The sequence below is a fragment of the Arvicanthis niloticus genome, chromosome 2, assembly GCF_011762505.2.
Source record: "Arvicanthis niloticus isolate mArvNil1 chromosome 2, mArvNil1.pat.X, whole genome shotgun sequence".
Taxonomy (NCBI): Eukaryota; Metazoa; Chordata; class Mammalia; order Rodentia; family Muridae; genus Arvicanthis; species Arvicanthis niloticus.
Window position 1 is genome coordinate 124,094,911 of NC_047659.1, and position 20,985 is coordinate 124,115,895.

The following is a 20,985-nucleotide window of genomic DNA, read 5'->3' on the forward strand; positions in this document are numbered from 1 at the left end:
CCCAATTCTTCAGAAGCAGAGACAGGACACCCTCTGCTTCTTAGGAAGTTCAAGGCCAGCCTAGCATACAAGAAAGTCTGGCTCCAAAACAGACACACAAAATAGGAACATTATCTGTCATAAACTGCTGATGAGAATCAAATGTGATTATGCATGTAAAGCACGATGTTCTAGAGAGCCTAGAATATGAGCGATGTTATTATCACTATTGCTTCGGGTGCTGGGAATTAGGCCCAGGGCTCTATCATCGAACATCATAACGAATTCCTCTTTTTGTAATAGTTATTTCTCCTCCTGTCCTTTCGCCGCTACAGAACACATTCCAAAAAGACTACATTTTCCAGCATGCCACATCGCCCTTTGACCTCTGCGAGACTAAAAAGGTGCGCCACTGTAAGCCAGGAGCCGGAAAACTCAGACTCCCGGCATGCAGCGCGCGGTCCTCCCTTAGACTCGAGGGGCTGCGGGCGCGTGGTGCTCTGGGAGCTGTAGTCAGCGGCGCGTTGCCCTGACGCCGGCTGGGCCCGGGCGTGGGGGCCTGTGGGAGGTGGCGCGGCCGGGCCCAGCTGCGGGGCGGAGGTGGAGGCGAGGCCTGCGGCTGCGGGGAGCGGCAGGCCGGGAGTAGGCGCGGGAGCCGAGCTGAGCCGAGCCGAGCCGGAGTGGGCGCCGGAGGCCGGCGCGGCGAGCAGCAACCATGTCGGTGTTCGGGAAGCTGTTCGGGGCTGGAGGGGGTAAGGCGGGCAAGGGCGGCCCGACCCCCCAGGAGGCCATACAGCGGCTTCGGGACACGGAGGAGATGCTAAGCAAGAAGCAGGAGTTCTTGGAGAAGAAGATCGAACAGGAGCTGACGGCTGCCAAGAAACACGGCACCAAAAATAAGCGCGGTGAGGCGACCCGGGCCCCATCAGACTCTCCACTGGTTCTCCTAAGGCTTCCCAGGCCCGGACTCCACTTTGTCTAACTCGTTTCAGGGTCTCTTTCGACTCTGGAACTCTCCGGCCAGACTTCTTTCGTTGCCTATCCGAACCAGGGATCCCTTTCCATCTGACTCCTTGTGGGTCTCCTTGAGCTGGTTCACTTCCATCATCAGACTCCCTTCAAACTCTCCCTACCCTGTCAGGCCTCTTCTGACCCAGATCTCACAGCACTTAAACTCTGTGCTCAGCCTGTTCCACTCCATTCCATTGTATTCTTTTCTCTTTGGCCTCAGCCATCTTCCCAGCCACTGCCTCCACCCCCACCTTGGTTCGTTTCTTTGCCCCACCCTATCATTTATGTGTTTCTTGGTCCACCTCTGCCCTCTCCTGAGCCCTTGGTGACGTCTGAGCTGCCTTCTGCCTCTGACTTAGCAGTCTTCTTGAAAAGCCTCCTTTATGGAGAGAAAAGAGAATTGGGGAGTGAGGAGACCCTCTGGTCCCTGCTCGCTCTGTTCACTTGTTGAGTGTACTTGAACAAGTTTAAGTTCCACATCCACCAGCTAGGATCTGGCCTCTGGGAGACCTAAGATGTCGATAGCTCTGTGATTTCCAGAGCTTCCGTGTTGTGTTGTAAGCCTAACCCCCTTGTGACTCACCACTTCCCTGTTCCTCCTGAACCAGAAATGATGAGGACTCTGCCTCCGTTGGCCCAGTGCAGTTGTTGATTGGTACTTGCAGGCTTCTTTGCTTCCTGTTTCGAGGCTGTCTAGGAAGTGCCTTGTAGTTTCCCTAAGTGAGATGAATGTGAAAATGCGAGTGACTGTAAAGAAAGTCAAATGCTCTGTGTGTTTTTGTCACAGTAATGTGAGTATGAATCATCGAATGACAGTCCATCCCTTGAGAGTGGGCCAAAGGTGAGAAAGAAGTTGGGGGGGAGGGGCCGGTTAGGAATCACACAAACAAGTATTTAACCCAGAAGGTTACCAGCGACATTTGTTCTGGGATTGTAAATTCTAATGGATTTACCCTCCTGAGGGTGTTTATAATATCCAGTAGATAGTAGGGGCTTAACTAACATGGTGAACATTTGCTTGATTTTGTCTCATAATATGATAGCCTGTCTTGAGGATGCGCCCTTACCAATATTCTGGAAACATTCTGGAAATCCTGAGCACCCAGGGCATCCAGTTTTATTCATAGAGGGATACCAAACAGTGTCCACTTTAAAGAAAAGGTAATAGCTGTGTATGTCCTGAAGGCCTGTGAGCCCAGACTGGGAGGTAGAGGTAGGAGGGGCAAGGTCATCCTTGTTTACAGAGCAATTTCAAGGTCAGCCTTGCCAGCCAGAGAGACATTGTCTCAAAAAGAGAGATGGTGCAGGCAGGCAGACACTGAATGAAGAAACTAACCGTTTGGGCCATGTTAGTGATGGGCACTAATTAGAAGTAAATAGTTGGTTCACAGTGAGCAGTAGGCTGCTGGCTTGGTCAGATGGTTAGGGTAACATCTTTGGAAAGTTAAAGTTTGAACTGAGGCCTTTTGAAGGACCCAGTTTTTTTTTTTTGGGGGGGGGGGGTTCTTTCTTGGCTAGGAGAATAGCATGGGAATGGCTGGAAAGTTGGCAAGATTTAAGAGGTTGAAAGATCTCTGTATCTTTCTAGTGGTTGACGGAGAGTGGGGGAAGTGGAGGGAGGGGTGGACCTTGAATGCTAACAGAGTTTGGATTCTAAGTAGATGGAAAGCTTTTGAAGGGTATTCTGAAGCAAGTCCTAATTATTGGTAAGAGTTTTAAGCATCTGGCTGCTGTCTGGGAAGTTGCAGGCGTCCATCTGTGAACTGGACACCAGTTAGAGCTGTGGAGAACAGTTCACTAATCAGCCCTTTTTTCTGACAGCTCTGCCTTAATCAGGACCCTCTTTTCACCAGTGGTAATTAGAGCCATGGGTTTTGCCAGTCTGCATTTTGGAAGCTTGTTTTTTCACCGTGGAATAGAGGAGGGGCTCACTGTGCATCCTCTCCCGCCTCACAGACTCCAAGCACATTGTCCGCTGTATAGTAAGATATCAGTAACTCAAGTCTCTGTCTAGCTTAGTTTCTGTAGTTGTGGAGGTGACTGAACTGCTTTTCCAGATGCTGTAGAGAGACAGCTGACACACTGTAGAGAAGTGACTTTAGTTGTAAAAAAAAAAAAATTGTTCAAACTTCTCTGTCTTTTTGAGTTTGCCTGTGAGGACAGGAGCTGCTGCAAGCGTCCCTTCTTTTTACTGTCTTGAAGGCTGATAGTTGTATTCTTGTCCTAGGACCTAACCACTTCCTCAGACGGTGCTGTGAGGTATTACCACCACCACGTGCATACCATTCATTTCCTGACCTACTGCTGTCTGGGACTCTGAGTGTCAGAGATGAGAAAACTTTGCTTGACTTCCTGGGAGATGTCAGGATTGGGAATGTGGGGGTGGGAAGGGCCAGGAGTAATTTTAGAAGTCAGTGGTGAAGTGTGTTTAGACAGTTGAGGTTACAGGGGGAGGTTCTTGTTTGGAGGGGAGGAAGGGAGGGAGGCTCTGTAGTGGGAGGAGATTGGTGTCGGTCAGAGGGTTTAGTGTGTTCCGGAGCAGCTCGAATGCCACCCAGCTGGAGTCTGGGACAGGACAGGCTCTAAGTTACCTTGGAGACTGGCTGGTAGCCTTCGGATCTTACCCTGGACATGTTGAAGAGCCTTTGGTGCTTCTTTTATAGTAGAAGATCTTATCTATTTGGGTTTTTAAAGAACATTCCAGAAGCAGTATAAGCTAAGCTTCGTAAACTGACCAGGGAGGGATGGAGGCCGGAATTCAGTAACATAAAGACAGACTCTTACAGACCCGGGTTTGAGCTGTAGCTTCCTTGCTGACTAGCTGAGTGCTTGGGCAGGTTATTCTGTGCCTTCTGCTTCTCTATAAGTCCTAGCATCAGCAGTACAGGGTCAGGTATGCAGTGCATGCAAAGTTCTTAGCACAGAGCTTGCCATATGGTAAAGGATCAGTACTTGCTTGACATTATCATTACACAGGTACTAGCAGATGGGAATAAAGACCCAACACAGACACAAGAAAAATGGACAAAGAAATACATACCCAGTCGGGCAGTGGTGGCACATGCCTTTAATCCCAGCACTTGGGAGGCAGAGGCAGGCGGATTTCTGAGTTCGAGGCCAGCCTGGTCTACAGAGTAAGTTCTAGGACAGCCAGGGCTACACAGAGAAACCCTGTCTCGAAAAACAAAACAAACAAACAAAAAAAGAAATACATACCCCAGACTCCTAAAGGAGAGTTAGAAGAGACTTGGTGATTTCTTGGGATTATTGGAGTGAGCTGGACGGAGACAGGAGGAAGATCATTACCCGGCTTTTAGCCGGGGCAGCTGGGTGTGTGGTGATGCACGGATCAAGTCTGCATGTCATCCTAGGATAATCCTTTGAAGTCTGTAAAGTGCTTTCTCATGAGTATTACAGCATCCAGAGTGACTGTGGCTCCATGAGGTGGGATTTTACAGACCTGCTCATAGCTGTGTCCCCAGCGGTGTCTGGATTACAGTTAATGCTCAGTAGGTGTTTAGCTACGGATGGGTATTGTATGACTAACACCATCTCGGGGCTGGAGGGATGGCTCAGCTGGTAAAGTACACAAGCATGAGGATCCGAGTTCAGATCTCCAGCACCCATGAGAAGGGGTAGCAGTGTATCCAGCTGTGATCCAGCTGGGGTAAGGCAGAGACAGGCAGATCCTTTAGATTAGTGGCCACTCAGCTTTTCTGAATGTTAGAGCTCCAGATTCAGTGAGTGATCCTGTCTCTGAAAATAAAGTGATTATAGAAGCTATTCAACTTTGACCTTTCAGCATTGACCTAGCATTTATATACATGTGCATATATGATTTCACACAACTGTACACAGGCATGCACAAAAAGTATGTTAGTTATATCTGTTTATCCCAGTGCAGGGGAAGGAAAACGAGGCTTAGGAAGTGATGTGTCTCAACTCAGAGACTGGTTGATCAAGTGACCAGAGACAGCATGTGTGCTGCTTACTTCTGTGATTGCCACGGGCATCATCATGGCTGACATTGTCCCTCTAGTCAGTACATACCCCATGAATGCAAGGTGTGGGGCTGAGAAGGGAAAAATTGAGTCAGCACCATACTCTAGCCATCAGAATATGTATCCGAATCCAGAAGCTATCTTGGTGGTATACACATTACAAAGGTGGTACACTGCCCCCTGAAAGGACAACGTGGAAGCCAGATTGGATTATTTGCAGTATGTCCCAGGTAGTAGCTCCAGTAAGATGAGGAGAGCAAAGTTTGGGTCACATGCTTTTTCCAAGTTCCTTTACCTTTAAGCTATGTATTCATTCTTCTGTTCTCTGGTTGTAGTCCCCTGCTCAGAGCTAAGATCAGACATGACCAGGATATGGACCTTGCCATCCAGAAGTTTATCCTCATTTGAGATGGCTGAGGTGAGGATTACCTAAGACATACATGACAGAACGGGACACAGGGCACGTGTCTGATACAGTCACTGCTGATCACATTTATGTTGTCTCCTTGTTACAGCCCACAGACAAGAGCTGACTGTCTGAGCACCCATACAGTCAGTACTCTCTGTTAGTTTCCTAAGAAAGACGTTCAGATGTCTAAGGGTCTCTTGTCTCCTCCCCCATTTTCCCAACCATTTTAAAGAAAGAGATTTATTACTAATTGTTTATGTGTATGTATGTATGTATGTATGTATGTATGTATACCTTTGTGTGTTTATGTGCACCACATGTGTGCATGTGCTCTGGAACACTGGGAGGGCACTAGATCACTTGGAACTGGAGTTATAGGCAGTTGTGAGCTGCCTAATGTGGGTGTTAGGAATCATATGTAGGTCCTCAGTAAGAGCAGCAAGCACCGTTACCACTGAGTTATCTCTCTAGCTTCTTCATTAAAAATTAAATTGTAGCCGGGCGGTGGTGGCGCACGCCTTTAATCCCAGCACTTGGGAGGCAGAGGCAGGTGGATTTCTGAGTTCGAGGCCAGCCTGGTCTACAGAGTGAGTTCCAGGACAGCCAGGGCTATACAGAAAAACCCTGTCTCGAAAACCCCCCCCCCAAAAAAAATTAAATTGTATTATAATTATTATTATCATCATCATCATCAGGACACTCATGGCACAGCATTTGTGTAAGGAGTCAGAAGACCACCTTTAGAGGTTGTTCTCTGCCTCTACTTTTCTGTGGGTTCCGGATCTCAAACTCTGGTCGTCAGGCTTGTATAGCAAGCTCCTTGCCTGCTGAGCCATCTTGCAGCTCCTTGTTTTATTTTTTTTAAGAGTGAGTATGAGCAGTGCAAGGGTGGGCCTTGCTTTGTATAGCCCAGGCTACCCTTGAACTTGTGGCCATTTGCCTCAGCCTCCTGAGTACAGGGATTCTGAGTTACAGATGGGCATCATGACATTTTTAGTTTTTAGTGTGTATGTTTGTGTGCGTGTGTGTGAGCATTCACATACACACAAAGGACAGCTTGATAGAGTTGGTTCTCTCCTCCATGTGAGTAGGGCTGGGGGATTGAACTTGGGGTATCAGGCTTCCAGGCAAGTGCTCTTTTACCTGTGGAGCCATCTTACTGGCCCAGTTTCTTTTTATGGCATGGGAGCTAATTAAGGAAGCATCTACCTCAGGTCATTCAGATTTTCTTTTTTCTTACTTTAATAAAGAAGAAAAACGTTTTTAGAAAGGGCCTTATTTTAGTTACACCCAATTATACAGTGGAGACTGGTGGTTACCCCCTGTGTCTATTTCTTTAGCTTCATGGAGGCAAATCACTTATTGTTAAGTTCCGCTGAGAATGTGCAGCGCAGTGGCCAGGAGCGTGTGTGAATCTGTCTTCATTAAGCTCTGCCCATTGCTGGGACAAAGGTGCCACCCTCATAGTTAGTAAAGTCACTCTAGGTCATTAGCATATGGGAAGGCACCGCACTAAATTAACTGGATAGTGAATGTGTCCTTTTGGTCCTCGATATCAAGATAGAAGGTTCAAAGCCACAGTATTTTAATAATGAATGTACCTGTTGGACTGTCCATCCCAGAGGCCCTTTGGTGGAAAACTTGAAACCCACCCAAGCAACTGAGCAGTGGAATTCCCCTTAGTGACACTTTATCTTCTTGTTTGAAGACGTAGTTTTATTTATTTCTTAAGACAGATGGAGTGTCAGAAGACCCTGTGTTAACTGTTCAAACATACTGGTGTCTTTGATTCAAATGACAAAAATCCCTTTTTGTTAAGAAGATTGTGTGCATATGTGTGCATACATTTGGATATGTGGAGGCCAGAGGTCAACTTTGAGTGTCACTCCTCAGGAGCTGTTTATTTGGTTTCATGAGACAGGGTCTTTCACTTGGGCCAGCCAGGCCTGTAAGCCTCAAGGATACTTTTCTTTCCACCTCTCCAGTGATGGAACTTAACAAATATGCTTCCCCACTTCCAGCTTTGGTTGTGATGGGTGCTGGGAATCTAAGTCAGGTCCTTATGCATGATCTTTCCAGGCTGACATAGGGGCTGGGGGCTGAACTCACAAGACAGCTGTCTACCTCTGCCTCCTGAGTGCTGATATTATAGGTGTGTGCCACCGTGTACTGTTTGTAAAAGAGTGAAAGAGTGGAATATAATGGCCTCTACCTGTAATCCCAGCACTTGGGAGGTGAAGGCAGAAGAGGTTCCCAGCTGGCTTTAGCGAGACGCTATTTTAAAAACAAACAAAAAACGTCAGAGAGAATATTCAAAAGCAACTTTAGTGCCCTGTGTGTGTGTTTGTGTGCATGCATGCATGTATGTGCATGCTAGTGCATGTGTTTGATCCCAGCACTCAGGCGGCTGAAACTGGAGGATTTCCATGAGTTTGAAGGCAACCTGGGCTACATAGCTAGTTCCAGACCATCCTGGACTACATAGTAAAGTCCTGTCTTAAAAAAACAAAACCAAAAACCAACAGCTGCTTTAGGTTAGTCATTGACGATAGGTGATTGTATAGGTTAGTTATTGAGGATGGGTGATTTTATTGGTTAGTCATTGAGGATGGGTGATTGTATTGGTTAGTTATTGAGGATGGGTGATTGTATTGGTTAGTTATTGAGGATGGGTGATTGTATTGGTTAGTTATTGAGGATGGGTGATTGTATTGGTTAGTCATTGAGGATGGGTGATTGTATTGGTTAGTTATTGAGGATGGGTGATTGTATAGGTTAGTCATTGAGGGTAGGTGATTGTATTGGTTAGTTATTGAGGGTAGGTGATTGTATAGGTTAGTCATTGAGGGTAGGTGATTGTATTGGTTAGTTATTGAGGGTAGGTGATTGTATAGGTTTAGTCATTGAGGATGGGTGATTGTATAGGTTAGTCATTGAGGATGGGTGATTGTATAGGTTAGTCATTGAGGATGGGTGATTGTATAGGTTAGTCATTGAGGATGGGCGATTGTATAGGTTAGTCATTGAGGATGGATGATTGTATAGGTTAGTCATTGAGGGTAGGTGATTGTATTGGTTAGTCATTGAGGGTAGGTGATTGTATAGGTTAGTCATTGAGGATGGGTGATTGTATTGGTTAGTTATTGAGGATGGGTGATTGTATAGGTTAGTCATTGAGGGTAGGTGATTGTATTGGTTAGTCATTGAGGGTAGGTGATTGTATTGGTTAGTTATTGAGGGTAGGTGATTGTATAGGTTAGTCATTGAGGGTAGGTGATTGTATTGGTTAGTTATTGAGGGTAGGTGATTGTATTGGTTAGTTATTGAGGGTAGGTGATTGTATAGGTTAGTCATTGAGGATGGGCGATTGTATAGGTTAGTTATCGAGCACGAGTGATTATGTTTGGAAGGGAAATCTGAGCACAGCAAGAGGAAGCAGCAGTCTTAGCTGGGTATGGTACTGGCCAGCTTCTAATGTAGTGTGCTCAAGTCAGCAGGCATTTATTGTGCTTCTTATAAAGGAGGGAGTTAGCATAGTGGTGGAGGTGGACAGTCCCGTGTTTGCATGCAGCCTCCCTCTGACCAGCAGTGCCTTGACGCCTACTCACTGAGTCTCATTTCCCTTTAAAGGGGATGCTGTGCTTCCTTCATGGGGCTCTTTGTAGAAGTCATCAGCAATATGCTGTTCCTAGCAGAAGGGCCAGCACATGCAAGGGATGTGTTTCCTTCCATGGCTTTCCACTCATAGACTTCAGTAAGGGTGTAAAGGTAAAAAGGTTCTGCTGTCTCCCTCCTGTGGGTATTCATAACTGGGCATGAGCAGTACACTCAGCTACAAGGAATCATGATGAAAGGCGAACCATAGTAAGTATACAGATGAGATCTTAGAGGAAAACAGCAGGAGAGATGAGTCTTCTCTGGGCTTGGCTGGTTCATTTCACCCATCCACCCATCCAGTGCCCAGATTCCCTTTGCAGAATTCCTGCCAAATGGTTAACCTTCTGTTAACAGGATTTGTGTTAGGAGCTCTGGCCTGTAGTATGGTCTAGTGTGTCTTGGATAACTCTGCCTGGGAGATTACCTGGCTGAGAGTTGTCTTCCTAAAGGGCCTACATTGTTGGATCAGGTTGGATGGTATTCCTGTAGGGAAGCAGCCTGGGCTGAAGTCACAAAGCTTGGGGTCTAATACCAGACGACAGGTGCAGGTTTGCCATCCTCGATCAGGCCACAGAGGGCAGATCTGATCTCATTAGCATGGCTGATGGAGAACAGTGGTGTTTATGTTTCAAGTCTGCACTTCTCTAGAACAGACACATGTTTCTGTTCCTTCCCTGTTACCCTCTGTGGACGATCACCCAGTCAGTGGTGGATGCCACTGAGTGTTCCAGCAGAGGTTGGAGCAGCATAGTCCAGAGCTTGCAGGGTCATACCATTTGTTTAGGAACTTAGTACAAACTCTTGGTCCAGATAATTCCCTTATCACCAAGCCAGATCTTCCTTCTCTCAATAAACAATTATGTTTGTTTATTTGTATTTGTTTTTGTGTGTATGCATTTGAGAGAGAGAGGGAGGGAGAAAGAATTTACACACACACACACACACACACACACACACACCCCGGGACTAGAACCCAGAGCCTTGTGTGTTGAGCATATGTTGAGTTAAATTCCTAGCCGCCTTCCAGCCCTTTAAGGAGTCTTAGCTAAAGGATTGAAATTAACATAAACACCTGACTGGTTTGACTCTTCTGTAGCTGGAATTCCCAGCTCTACCTCCTCCATCTTCCTTACAGGGAAAAGGAAAGCTGTACATCTCTTTGGTTGTGATGTTTAGATCAAAAGGTTGGTGATATGAGTTAGTAGCAAAGGTGCTGGGTTTTGGGTCAGAAGACTTGAGTTCACAGTCTGCCTCTGCCTCTTGGTAGTCTGGGATCCTGCTGTAATTTTCTCATCTTTATGAGCATTGGCTTTTTCAGCTACAAAATTCAGAATACAGTATTTCTATACATTCTTGGTATTCGACATAGTCTATGGGAACATCTGGGAGACTAGGAAATGCAGCCTTGGAGGCTGCCTTCCTATGTAGTTCATATGCTCCTTGAAGTTTGAGGTGCGCACATGTACACACTATGGTGCTTGTGTGGAGGTTAGAGGACAGCTTTGGGGAGTCATCTCTCACTCTTCTCATTGGGCTCCATCTCTGTTTCTGTGCTGCTCTGTGTACTTGCATACTGCAGGCTAGCAGGCTTGTGAGCTTCTGGCTTGTGTGTTGTCTTTACCTGCTATGAGATTACAGATGTTTACTACCACATCTGGCTTTTTATGTGAGTCCTAGGGATTGGAACTGAAGTTGCTGGACTTGCATGGCGAGCACTTCTTACTCACGAACTATTTTGCTTGCTTTGTGGGGTTTTTGTTGTTGTTTGATTTTGAGACAGTCTCATTTAGTAGCATAGGCTGACCTTAAACTGGAAATTCTTCTGCCTTAGCCTCCCAAGTCCTGGGATTACTGATTTTCGCCATTAAGTCTGGAAAGTTTGAGGGGTTTCAAAACCAATTTATCATACATCTTGGGGCACTTTGATGTTGCTGTTTCCTTTTGAGACTGCACTCTTGCTGCTCAGCTGACCTGAACGCCTGGTCTTTGCTTCTGCTTCCCACACCCCAGGATTACAGGCATATACCACCGTGCCCAGTGATACTCCAAATCTTTTTGGTATGAATACTTCATAGCTAGACATTTGTGTTTAATTTCAAGAGCTCTGTCTATTTTAAGTACTAACAACCGACTCTTATACCTTATGTATGTTAGCCAAGCACCCCACCCCTGAGCTACACCCTTAGCCTTGTTTGTTTTTGAACTCTTGGTCTTTCTGCCTCTGTTTCTGGGGTGTTGGGATGACGTACACCTGGTTTATGGGCGATGAGGATCAAACCAAGGGCCTTGTACATTACTCAAGCACGCTACATGCCTAACCCAAAAGGTCTTGTCTTCCTTCCTTTCTCCCTTCCTTCTCCCTTCCCTCCCTCCTTCCCTCCTTCCCTCCCTCCCTCCCTCCCTCCCTCCCTCCCTCCCTCCCTCCCTTTTCTCCTTCAGTGCTATGCATTAAACTCAGTGTCTCACATGGGAGGTGAGAGCCCTCTGAGGAACTACATCTCTAACCTTATCAGCTATCTAAAATAGGGTTTAGCTTCGTTGTCTAGGCTATGCATAAAGTTGTGATCCTCCTGCCTCAGACTCCCTGGGATTACAGGTCTGCACCACCAGGTTCTGTTCAGGTGTTCATTAAAAAGAAAGCAGCCCAGAACTGGCTCCATCCCTATACTTGATGAATAAGCATGTTTTAGTTGGAGAGGTGTGTTAGATACTATCTTAGTTGCTAGGTAGAGTGCAGGCAACAGCAGGTCACATGGCTCCTAAGGAACTCAAAGTCTCCTTGAAGTGATAAACAGATAGCCAGGGCGCAGTATACTCTTCTAGAAGCATCTTCAGAAGTACTTGGTATACAGGGGTAGGAGCTAGAAGGGAGGGGAGAACTGTCTAATTTATGTCTTATTAAATAGATACGGAGACTGATGGGGTTTTAATCAGAAAGGAACATTTAAGTTCTTGAATTATCCTTGAGTTAATAGAATTTTTTATATATACTTTTAAATATATACTTATTTTTATTTCATATGTCTGGAGGTTTTTATTGCATATATGTCTGTGCATGTGTGCAGTGTCCATGGATGCTGGAAGAGGCTGTTAGATCTTTTAGAACCAGAGTTTCAAATGGTTATGAGCTGTTATGTGGGTAGTGGGAACTGAACCTAGGTCCTCTGCAACTACTGGATCATCTCTCCAGCCCCAGTAGAAAAAAAATTTTTTTAGACAGACAGACATGGTGGCTGGAGAGATGGCTTAGTGGTTAAGAGCACTGACTGCTCTTCCAGAGGTCCTGAGTTCAATTCCCAGCAACCACATAGAGGCTCACAACCATCTGTAATGGGGTTTGATCCCCTCTTCTGGAGTGTCCAAAGAGAGAACAGTGTACTTGTATACATAAAATAAATAAGTAATTCTTTAAATAATAATAATAATAAAAAAGACATGGTAATGTATGCTGTGCTTTTTTAAAAGCTGTGTCTTAATCAGATGCTCCAGTGATAGATGTTGTAAGAATGGATTGATGTTTAACTCTGTTTAGTAATAAAATAATTAACATTGGGATCTATTTTAAGGCATTGTTTGTTCTAATGGTGAATTTGCTTTTTTAATTCAGTTAGATCAATTAATAACAGTTCTTTTGCATCCTGCAAAAGGAAGTAGAATTTAAGAACCATAGGAATGGATTCTTTACTCTCTGCATAAGCAAGAACTGTGGATTCTTTGTGATTCTAATAAGATCCAATAGTTGTAAACACAAAAACAGGACTTGCCTCTATATAGCCCTGCTGCTTTTCCCTTTTCAGACCCAGTGATGGAGGGCTCTTTAGACAAGGCTACCTGACAGATGTTTGCTTGAGATTTCCATACTAAAGTGAGGCATTTCATCATCTTGGTGTCCCAGGACTCATAGGACTTGGGGATAATGACTTGGGCAAAGCTGATATTAAAAACAACAACAACAACAACAACAACAAAACCCAGACGGACAACATTGCTCTGTGCGTATGTGCACGGGCCTGCCTGCCTGCCTGCCTGCCTGGTTGCTAGTGTGCTTGTGTGTGTGTATGTCTAGAGGCCAGAAGAGGGAGTCAGATACCCTGGAGAAGGAGTTTCAGGCAATTGTGATCTACCTGACACAGGTGCTAGGAACTAAATTTTTCTGTTAGAGCAGAAAATGTCCTTAACCATTGAGCATCTCTCCACCCCAAGGCTGACATTTAAAAGCTAAATGATTGCTAATTTATTTTTTTTCCTTTCTTCCTTTCTCTTTCCCCCTTCCCTCCCCTCCCCTCCCCTCCCCTCCCCTCCCCTCCCCTCCCCTCCCCTCCCCTCCCCTCCCCTCCCCTCCTTTCCTTTTTTTATGCAGTGTCTCTCTACATAAGTCCTAGAACTAACTAGACCAGGCTGGCCTCTGCCTCTGGAGTACTAGGATTCTTTTTTTTTTTTTTTTTTAAAGGAGACAATGGCTCTCATGACATTTTCCTACATGTACATAATATCATACATGTACATAATATATATTACATAATGTCATACATATAATGTATTTTATTTGTTTATTTTATGTATGTGTAGACTGTGGCTGTATTCAGACACACCAGAAGAGGGCATCAGATCCCATTACAGATGGTTGTGAGCCACCATGTGGTTGCTGGGAATTGAACTCAGGACCTCTGGAAGAGCAATCAGTGCTGTTAACCTCTGAGCCATCTCTTCAGCCAAGTGCTTAATTCTTTTTTTTTTTCCCACGAGACTCGGGAGAAGACTCATGCGAGCGGGATTCGAACTCACAGGTCAGAGAGAGAGAGCACGCAGAGGGACCCTCGAGAGTGCTTAATTCTTAATTATTTTCTCAGGTGGATCCTTTGACTCTGGAGCATTTCTCCCATTGGAATTTGCATACAAATAGCACATTGCCACCGATTGGGTGGCAAGTCTGGATGGAGTTCAGTGGTCTAGGCATCAAATTACAGTGCTGCTTCTGAGGCCTCTCTGAGGAAGGAGTTATTTGCCCACCTGCTGTTCAGTTTGTTGCTCCTGGGAAAACAGCTTGTGCTGTGCAGATTTGATCACTGTTTTGGCCTTTTCAACAGCTCCATACATTGCACAGTGTCTCCCATTTTAGAGATGAGAAAGCTGAGACTTGGATTATATAAACTACTGCTACTGACTCAGGCCTGCCTGGCTTGGGCATTCTGAAGTAGACTGCATCACAGAGGCTCTGGTATATTTGATATTTTCATAAGACTAGAACTTTATCTCCTTGAACATATCATATCATATAATTGGGAATGAATTTTTTATAATAGTCCCTTCACAGCATGAGCACCTACAAGCAATACTGGGTTTTATAGCATCCAAAGTATATGTAATATATGTAAGGTAAATGTATGTCATATATGTAAGGTAAATAGAACAGATCAAACCCAGGGTATTGAGCCCAGAGCCTTGCACGTTAGGCAAATGCTATCCTACTGAGCCATCAGGGTGTGATTTTATTTTATCTGTCTGTCTATTTATATATATTTGTTGGGACAGAGTCTCACTGTATAATATCACTGGGGTGGCTTAAAACTGCCGTGTAGACCAGGCTAGCCTTGAACTCACAGAGACCTGCTTGCCTCTGCCTCCTGAGTACTGGGATTAAAGCTATACACCATTATGCCAAGCCTAGGTTGTGATTTTTATCCTGATTGTGCAGAAGAAGAAGAAGAAACTGTCTCAGGTAATACTCTTAATCACTGAGCTGTCTCTCCAGCCCCAGCTGGGACCCTTTAAAAAGTTGGATGACCCATTTCTAAATTAAAAATTAAAATGATCAGGAATAGCCAAGTGATAATAGTTGTACTTTTAGTACCGACAGATACTAAGTAAATGCAGGCACAGAATTTCCCAGCCCGTACCCAGCGAGCACCCCTTGGGATGTGTCTGACCTAACAGTGGGGAGTGGGCAGGCAGATGCTTGTGTAGAGGTGACTCAGTTATCAGTGTAGGCAGTGATTGTGAGCACAGTGAGATCACTGGAGTCCTGACTGAACCAACCCTGTGGGCTCAAGTAATTTGTACCCAGAGACTGGGAGAGCACAGCGGTCCTGAAACCATGAACTGTCTCCACACTTGAAATGGAAATCTCTACACTCTGGAATACAAAGTCAACAGGCTACCCAAGAGTCCTCAGTGCAGCTCTTTCAACTGCTGTACACTAGGGTGTTTGTGATGAAAGAAGAGGCCCTTGGCTGGAAATAGGCTTCAAGTTCCTAGCGTTAGTTGGTAAATGGTACACAAATCTAAAAGGGGGTTGAAATAATGGCCTTGAACTTGAGATTCTGATTCGAGGGCTGTTCGTCTCAAAACACTCAGCTTCTCTGACAAGAACCATTATTCTTAGTTCAGAGGTAAGAAGCAGAGAGGCCAGGTCACACAAATCATCTCAGAAAAAGAGCCAGCCATTACTAGGACAGGGGCTCCTGGATGGCATCCCAGGGTGGGCTGTTTGTTTCTGTCGGACGATTATGGCAAAGAAAAGAGGCTGGCGGTTTAAAGTTCCACCCAGCTCTGCAAACATTTTGAGCACACTGTGAAACTGTCTGCACGGGGCCATCTGGGACACAGTTGTTATTCTCTAGAAGCGTCCAGCTATCTCTCAAATAAGGCACACTGCCATTGGCATTCAGTCACAGTCAGAGTATGGCAGGAGGACTTCAAACTGGGAGTCAGACGATCCCAGGGAGTATGCGTTTGTGGGGTGTTTCTGAGCTGGGTCTTGGTAGATGAATGGGTTGTAGAAGAATGAAAGAGTAGGACCATTCCAGGTAGAGATAGATGTGGAAGCAGAGTGCGGGGATCAACAGGTGCCTGCCATGTGTTCCCCTGGAAGATGTCTGTAGGATGATGAGAGTTACAGCCTGGAAAGGCAGGCCACAGTCTGCCTCACAAAGTTCTAGGTGCTAAGTCAAAGAACCTGAATTGTTATTGGATTTGTGTCAATTACATACTGAAGGGACTTTCTATACCCAGAGAGTGTGTGGAGACCACAGTTATCTCTCGGTAGCTTTTTATCCATCATTGCCTGTGAGGATAGCTAGGCTGGGAGCTGCTTGCTTTCTTGAAGGGAAGTCCCAGCCATTTCCATTCTCTCCTGACTTTGCCCTGGTTTTGTGCCCAGCACATCCTGGGCAGTTAAACAGAGGCAGAGTAGCTTCCCCCGCTACTCTGAAGCTATTTCAGGTGACATGGCAAAGTAAGCAGGCTAATCCTTGCTGCTTAAACTGCCTTGATGCACCCTCATTAGCTACCAGGCTCATGGCTTCCTGCTATGTTGTGTGGCTCATTTTCAGCTACATGGCTCATTCATCCAGTTCATTGTGATCCTCAGAATTATTTAATTATGGGCTCGGAAATCACTTAGTGGTTTGGTGGTGGTAGTGGTGATGGTGGTGGTTGTTTTTTTCCCAAAATAGTGTTTTTCTGTATAGCCCTAGCTATCCTGGAACTCTGTAGACCAGACTGGCCTCAACTTGGAGATCTACTAGCTTCTGCCTCCTGAGCACAGGGATTAAAAGTGTGCACCACCACCAGTGAAATCACTTAGTGTTTAAGAGCATTTGGTGGTGTTCAAGTTAATCCAAACCTAGTTCCCAGTACTTGGTAGCTCACAATCTCCTGTAACTTCAGCTCCAGGGGATCTAATATTTCTGTCACCTGCATCAATGTACACACACACACACACACACACACACACACACACACACACAATCTCAACACTTGAGAAGCAGAGGCAGGCAGATCTGTGATTTTGAAGCTAGCCTGATTTACATAGGAAGTTTAGGGCAGCCAGGGTACATGGAGAAATCCTGTCACTAAATAAGTAAGTAAATTAAAAAAATAGACGCCGGGCGGTGGTGGTGCACGCCTTTAATCCCAGCACTTGGGAGGCAGAGGCAGGCGGATTTCTGAGTTCGAGGCCAGCCTGGTCTACAGAGTGAGCTCCAGGACAGCCAAGGCTATACAGAGAAACCCTGTCTCGAAAAAACCAAAAATAAATAAATAAATAAATAAATAAATAAATAAATAAAATAAATAAATAAATAAAAAAAATAGACCTGGGATAGTGACTGATGACGCCTTTAATTCCAACAGGGCAAGTGGATCTCTGAGCTTGAGGCTAGCCTGGTCTATAGAGCGAGTATCACGACAGGACAACCATGGTTATATGGAGAAACCTTGTCTCAAAGAAACAAACAAAAGTATATATCTTATTTTTAATGTGTGTTGTCTACATGTGTGTATTTAACTGTGTGGATTGTGTGTGTGCCTGCCAGTCATTGAAGCCAACAGGTGTTGGATCCTCTGGAATTGGTGTTACAGGAGGGTGTGAGCTGCTGTGTGGGTGCTGAGTCTGCATCTGCTTCAGGAGCAGCAAGTACACTTAACCATAAGCTATCCTTCTAACCCTTTAAAAATTACTTAATTTTTCTTGTACATTTATTTTTGATCCAAGACGAGGTAGTTGCTTCTCTTAGATGAAATAACCTCTATTTCTGAAACTCTACATTTTCAGTTCACTACAGACTTTTATCTCATTCACAAAAATATCTGGATACTAGCTTTCTATGTTTCCAGCCCCTGAGTACTCCCTGTATCACTCACTAAGGTCAGAGCCTTGGAGCCTCAAGCTACTGTGCACTCAGGTTCTGGTTCTAATACCAGGTATCTTTGGGTAAGTGCCTTCTCACCTTGGGGCCTTTATTTTCTCAGTAAAGGGAGATAGATTAAATGAGTGCTGAGGCTCCTTCATGCTCTACCATTCTCAGACTCAGCAAAGAGCCACATTAGTGTAACCTCCAGAGAGCCAGGATTTGCTCCAAGCTGCTTGGCCTTGTGAAAAGATGAAGTAACTCAGCCTTCATCTTGTCGGCTGACAGTTGAGTCAGTACAGCCCTGCACATTGGAAAGTCGAGGGCAGCCACAGCCTGTTTTGTGGCAGGTGCTGAGCCTCTTCCATTTTGATTCTCTGATTTAAAGGCTAGAGCTGCTCCCCTGAGCCTGGATCCAGGCAACAGCACAGATTTGGGAGGGCATTTCTCCTGGCTCCCAGACTTTCTTGAATCTGTAACAGGCTAGCCATTTGGTAAATCAAACACAGAGTTCCATCTGGTCTGAGCAGCCTCAGGCCTTACTGAACAAAAAGCCAGCAATGATCAGTTTAGTGCTATGGATGCATCTCTTGACAGGATTTTACTTCTCACTGACCCTCCTGTTGGGTCAGCAGGTATAGAGGATTTGTCTCCTGTGTACGGGTAACAGAAAAAGGGACCAGTTGTTAAAGATTTGCCTGCCTTGGGTGTTTTTAATTAAATGTACTCTAATATAGAGTGGTGATTGAGATACCACCTCTACCGGGGATGCTGGGAAGAGACGCAAGCTTTTCTCCAAAGGCCTTGGTGTTCAGTGTAAGTCCTAGCCACCACCATGAGCAGCTCAGCCTCTTAATATGGAAAACGTTTACCCTCTGCTTCTAAATTGGGACCCTAAAACCTCAAGTCCCAAGTAGTGTCTGTTCTAGCAGCTTCTCTTTATCAACCTGAACAGTACATTCCTGTCTTCTAAGAAGCTTTGGAAAGTCAGAGAACTCCAACTCTTCTTGTCATACCCTAGAATATCCCAGGCCTAAGAAGCTCAGTGACTTGTTAACAGTGACAGCTCACTGCAGACACACTAGCAATGGAACCCATGGTGCCTCTTGTTGTTCCAGTGAGTTCTCCTGCCTTGATGTTTTCTGACAGACAGACTAGCACTGTGGCACTGTGTTCCCTACCCTGCCAGGATAGTTTTCAAAACAAAGTTGCTGCAGAAAGCCAGCTGACAGAAGAGATGCAATGAACAGTTGCTATTTGGGGGTTTATTTTCTTTGGAGTTGTGACTGTGGGTGGGTTGGTGGACTGGCACAACCAGGGGCTGTGTGGTCCTCCATCTCTACTTTGGGACAAGGCTGAGGAGGCACTGGCTTTCCCTCTGGCACACGCCCTCCCGTGCAGAGGATCAGAAGAACTCTTTCTTTTAACTCTTGATTGGGAGGATTTAGAGACCTAAGAAAAAAGTTGGCATAGCGTATATAGTCGTTTTCTTTTTTTTTTTTAATTTTTAAAAATGATCAATTTTTTTAAATTTCATGTGCATTGATTTTGCCAGCATGTGTGTTTGTATGAGCGTCATGGATCTCCTGGAACTGGAGTTACCAGACAGTTGTGCAGTTGTGAGCTGCCATGTGGGTGCTGTGAATTTGAACCCAGGTCCTCTATGAACCATCTCATCTTTCCAACCGTGTGTGTGTGTGTGTGTGTGTGTGTGTGTGTGTGTGTGCGCACGTGCACACACGCGCGCAAGCAGATGAAACCAAAGAGTAAACTCCTTCCCCGCTTTAAGCTGTCTTGATCTCCTAGCCAGCCACTTAGGACTTGGGAGGAGACACACAGGTGTTTCTCAAACTCTTGCAGTGCAGGGTGCTAGGTGTTGTAGGGAGATCAGAAATGATTACTGCTGTTGTCTTAGACTTCTAGCCTGTGGGTTGTGATTACAGTCCAATGGAGGAATCCAGAAGGGCTGAGAGACCATACATCTGAGATAATTTTGGCATGAATGTCTCTGCTTTTTTTCCATACTTGAAAACAAAGTTTTCTTTTTTCTTGAGTAAAAAAAGACCCAAGAGCAACTTGGGTCAGAAGATTCAGTTTTTTGAAATACAGTGGAAGTTTTAACTGCTGACAGGGTGTGTGTCTCTGTGGTCAGTGGGAGTAAAGAAGGCAACTAGAGTTCCTGGTGGCCCATGTTATAAAAGGCTCCTGAGGTGGAGTCAGTGCGAGAGGCAGCAGCCTGGGCTGTCCAAAAGCTGCAGCCTTATCTAGGCACACGTGTAGGCGGTAGATAGAGAAGAGGGGTAATGGCTCCATCTGGCTGAACGTTACTCAAGTTCTAATGAGTCCCCAACTCTTAGAAATAAAAAGACCAGGGATCATTCCATTTTACAGACAAGAGAACTAAGACTTGTGGCCAGAGCCAGAAGTCATGAATTGGGAGAGAGTGGTATCGAGGAGTTGGGTGGATATCATGGCAGGTGTAGCCCTCCTGTCTTAGGGTTTTAGTGCTGTGAACAGACACTGAGACCAAGGCAAATTTTATAAAAACAACATTTAATTGGGACTGGCTTACAGGTTTAGAGGTTCAGTCCGTTATCATCAGGGCAGGAGCATAGCAGTGTTCAGGCAGGCACGGTGCAGCAGGAGCTGAGAGTTCTGCATCTTCATCCAATGGCAAACAGGGAGACTAGCTTTCAGGAAGCTAGGAAGAGGGTCTTTTTTTTTTTTTTTTTTTTTAAATGCAATCAGCAAGAGGTATATTTCGGGATCAACCCGCTGATGGTCAACTCATAACTCTAGTAGGAGCAGAGGAATTGACAAGACAGCCTGGTTGGGGTGGTCTTATATAGGGAAACCCACGAATGGGGGTGGGGGGTGGTGAAGGGGTAACCAAGGAAACATAAAAACAGTAAAAAGTCCCAAAAAGTCCCAACCTATAATTCAGCCAGAGTCATGTGGAAACATCTTGTACACTCATCTTTCGCAAGAATGAGGGTCTTAAAGCTCATCCCCACAGTGACACACCTACTCCAAGGCTACACCTTCAATTAGTGCCACTCTGTGGGCCAAACATATACAAACCTCTACACCTCTACTTCCAGGAATAGCCAAGTGCTGAGGCGGTAGGGCAGGCAAGGAAGCCTGTCAGTTATCTGAGAGGCAGGCCAGGGAGCCATGGGCACACCATCTGAAACTAAAGAGTCTAAATGGTTGGAGGTTTTCATGGCTCGTCTGTCGACTGAGCTACATCTCCAGCCACCGGAGATGGTTGTGGTAAAAATGTATATAACACAGAAGA

At 45.4% G+C, this 20,985-nt stretch overlaps 1 protein-coding gene across 1 annotated transcript in view; it reads left to right on the plus strand.

Annotated features, from left to right (window-relative positions):
• The first annotated feature begins 548 nt into the window (after window positions 1-548).
• Window positions 549-20,985, plus strand: part of Chmp4b (charged multivesicular body protein 4B) — a 40,298-nt gene continuing 19,861 nt past the window's right edge. The window contains exon 1 of the mRNA XM_034496175.1: window positions 549-884. Within this exon, the coding sequence (XP_034352066.1) occupies window positions 695-884 (190 nt within the window). The 5' untranslated portion in view covers window positions 549-694. The remainder of the gene's footprint in view (window positions 885-20,985) is intronic.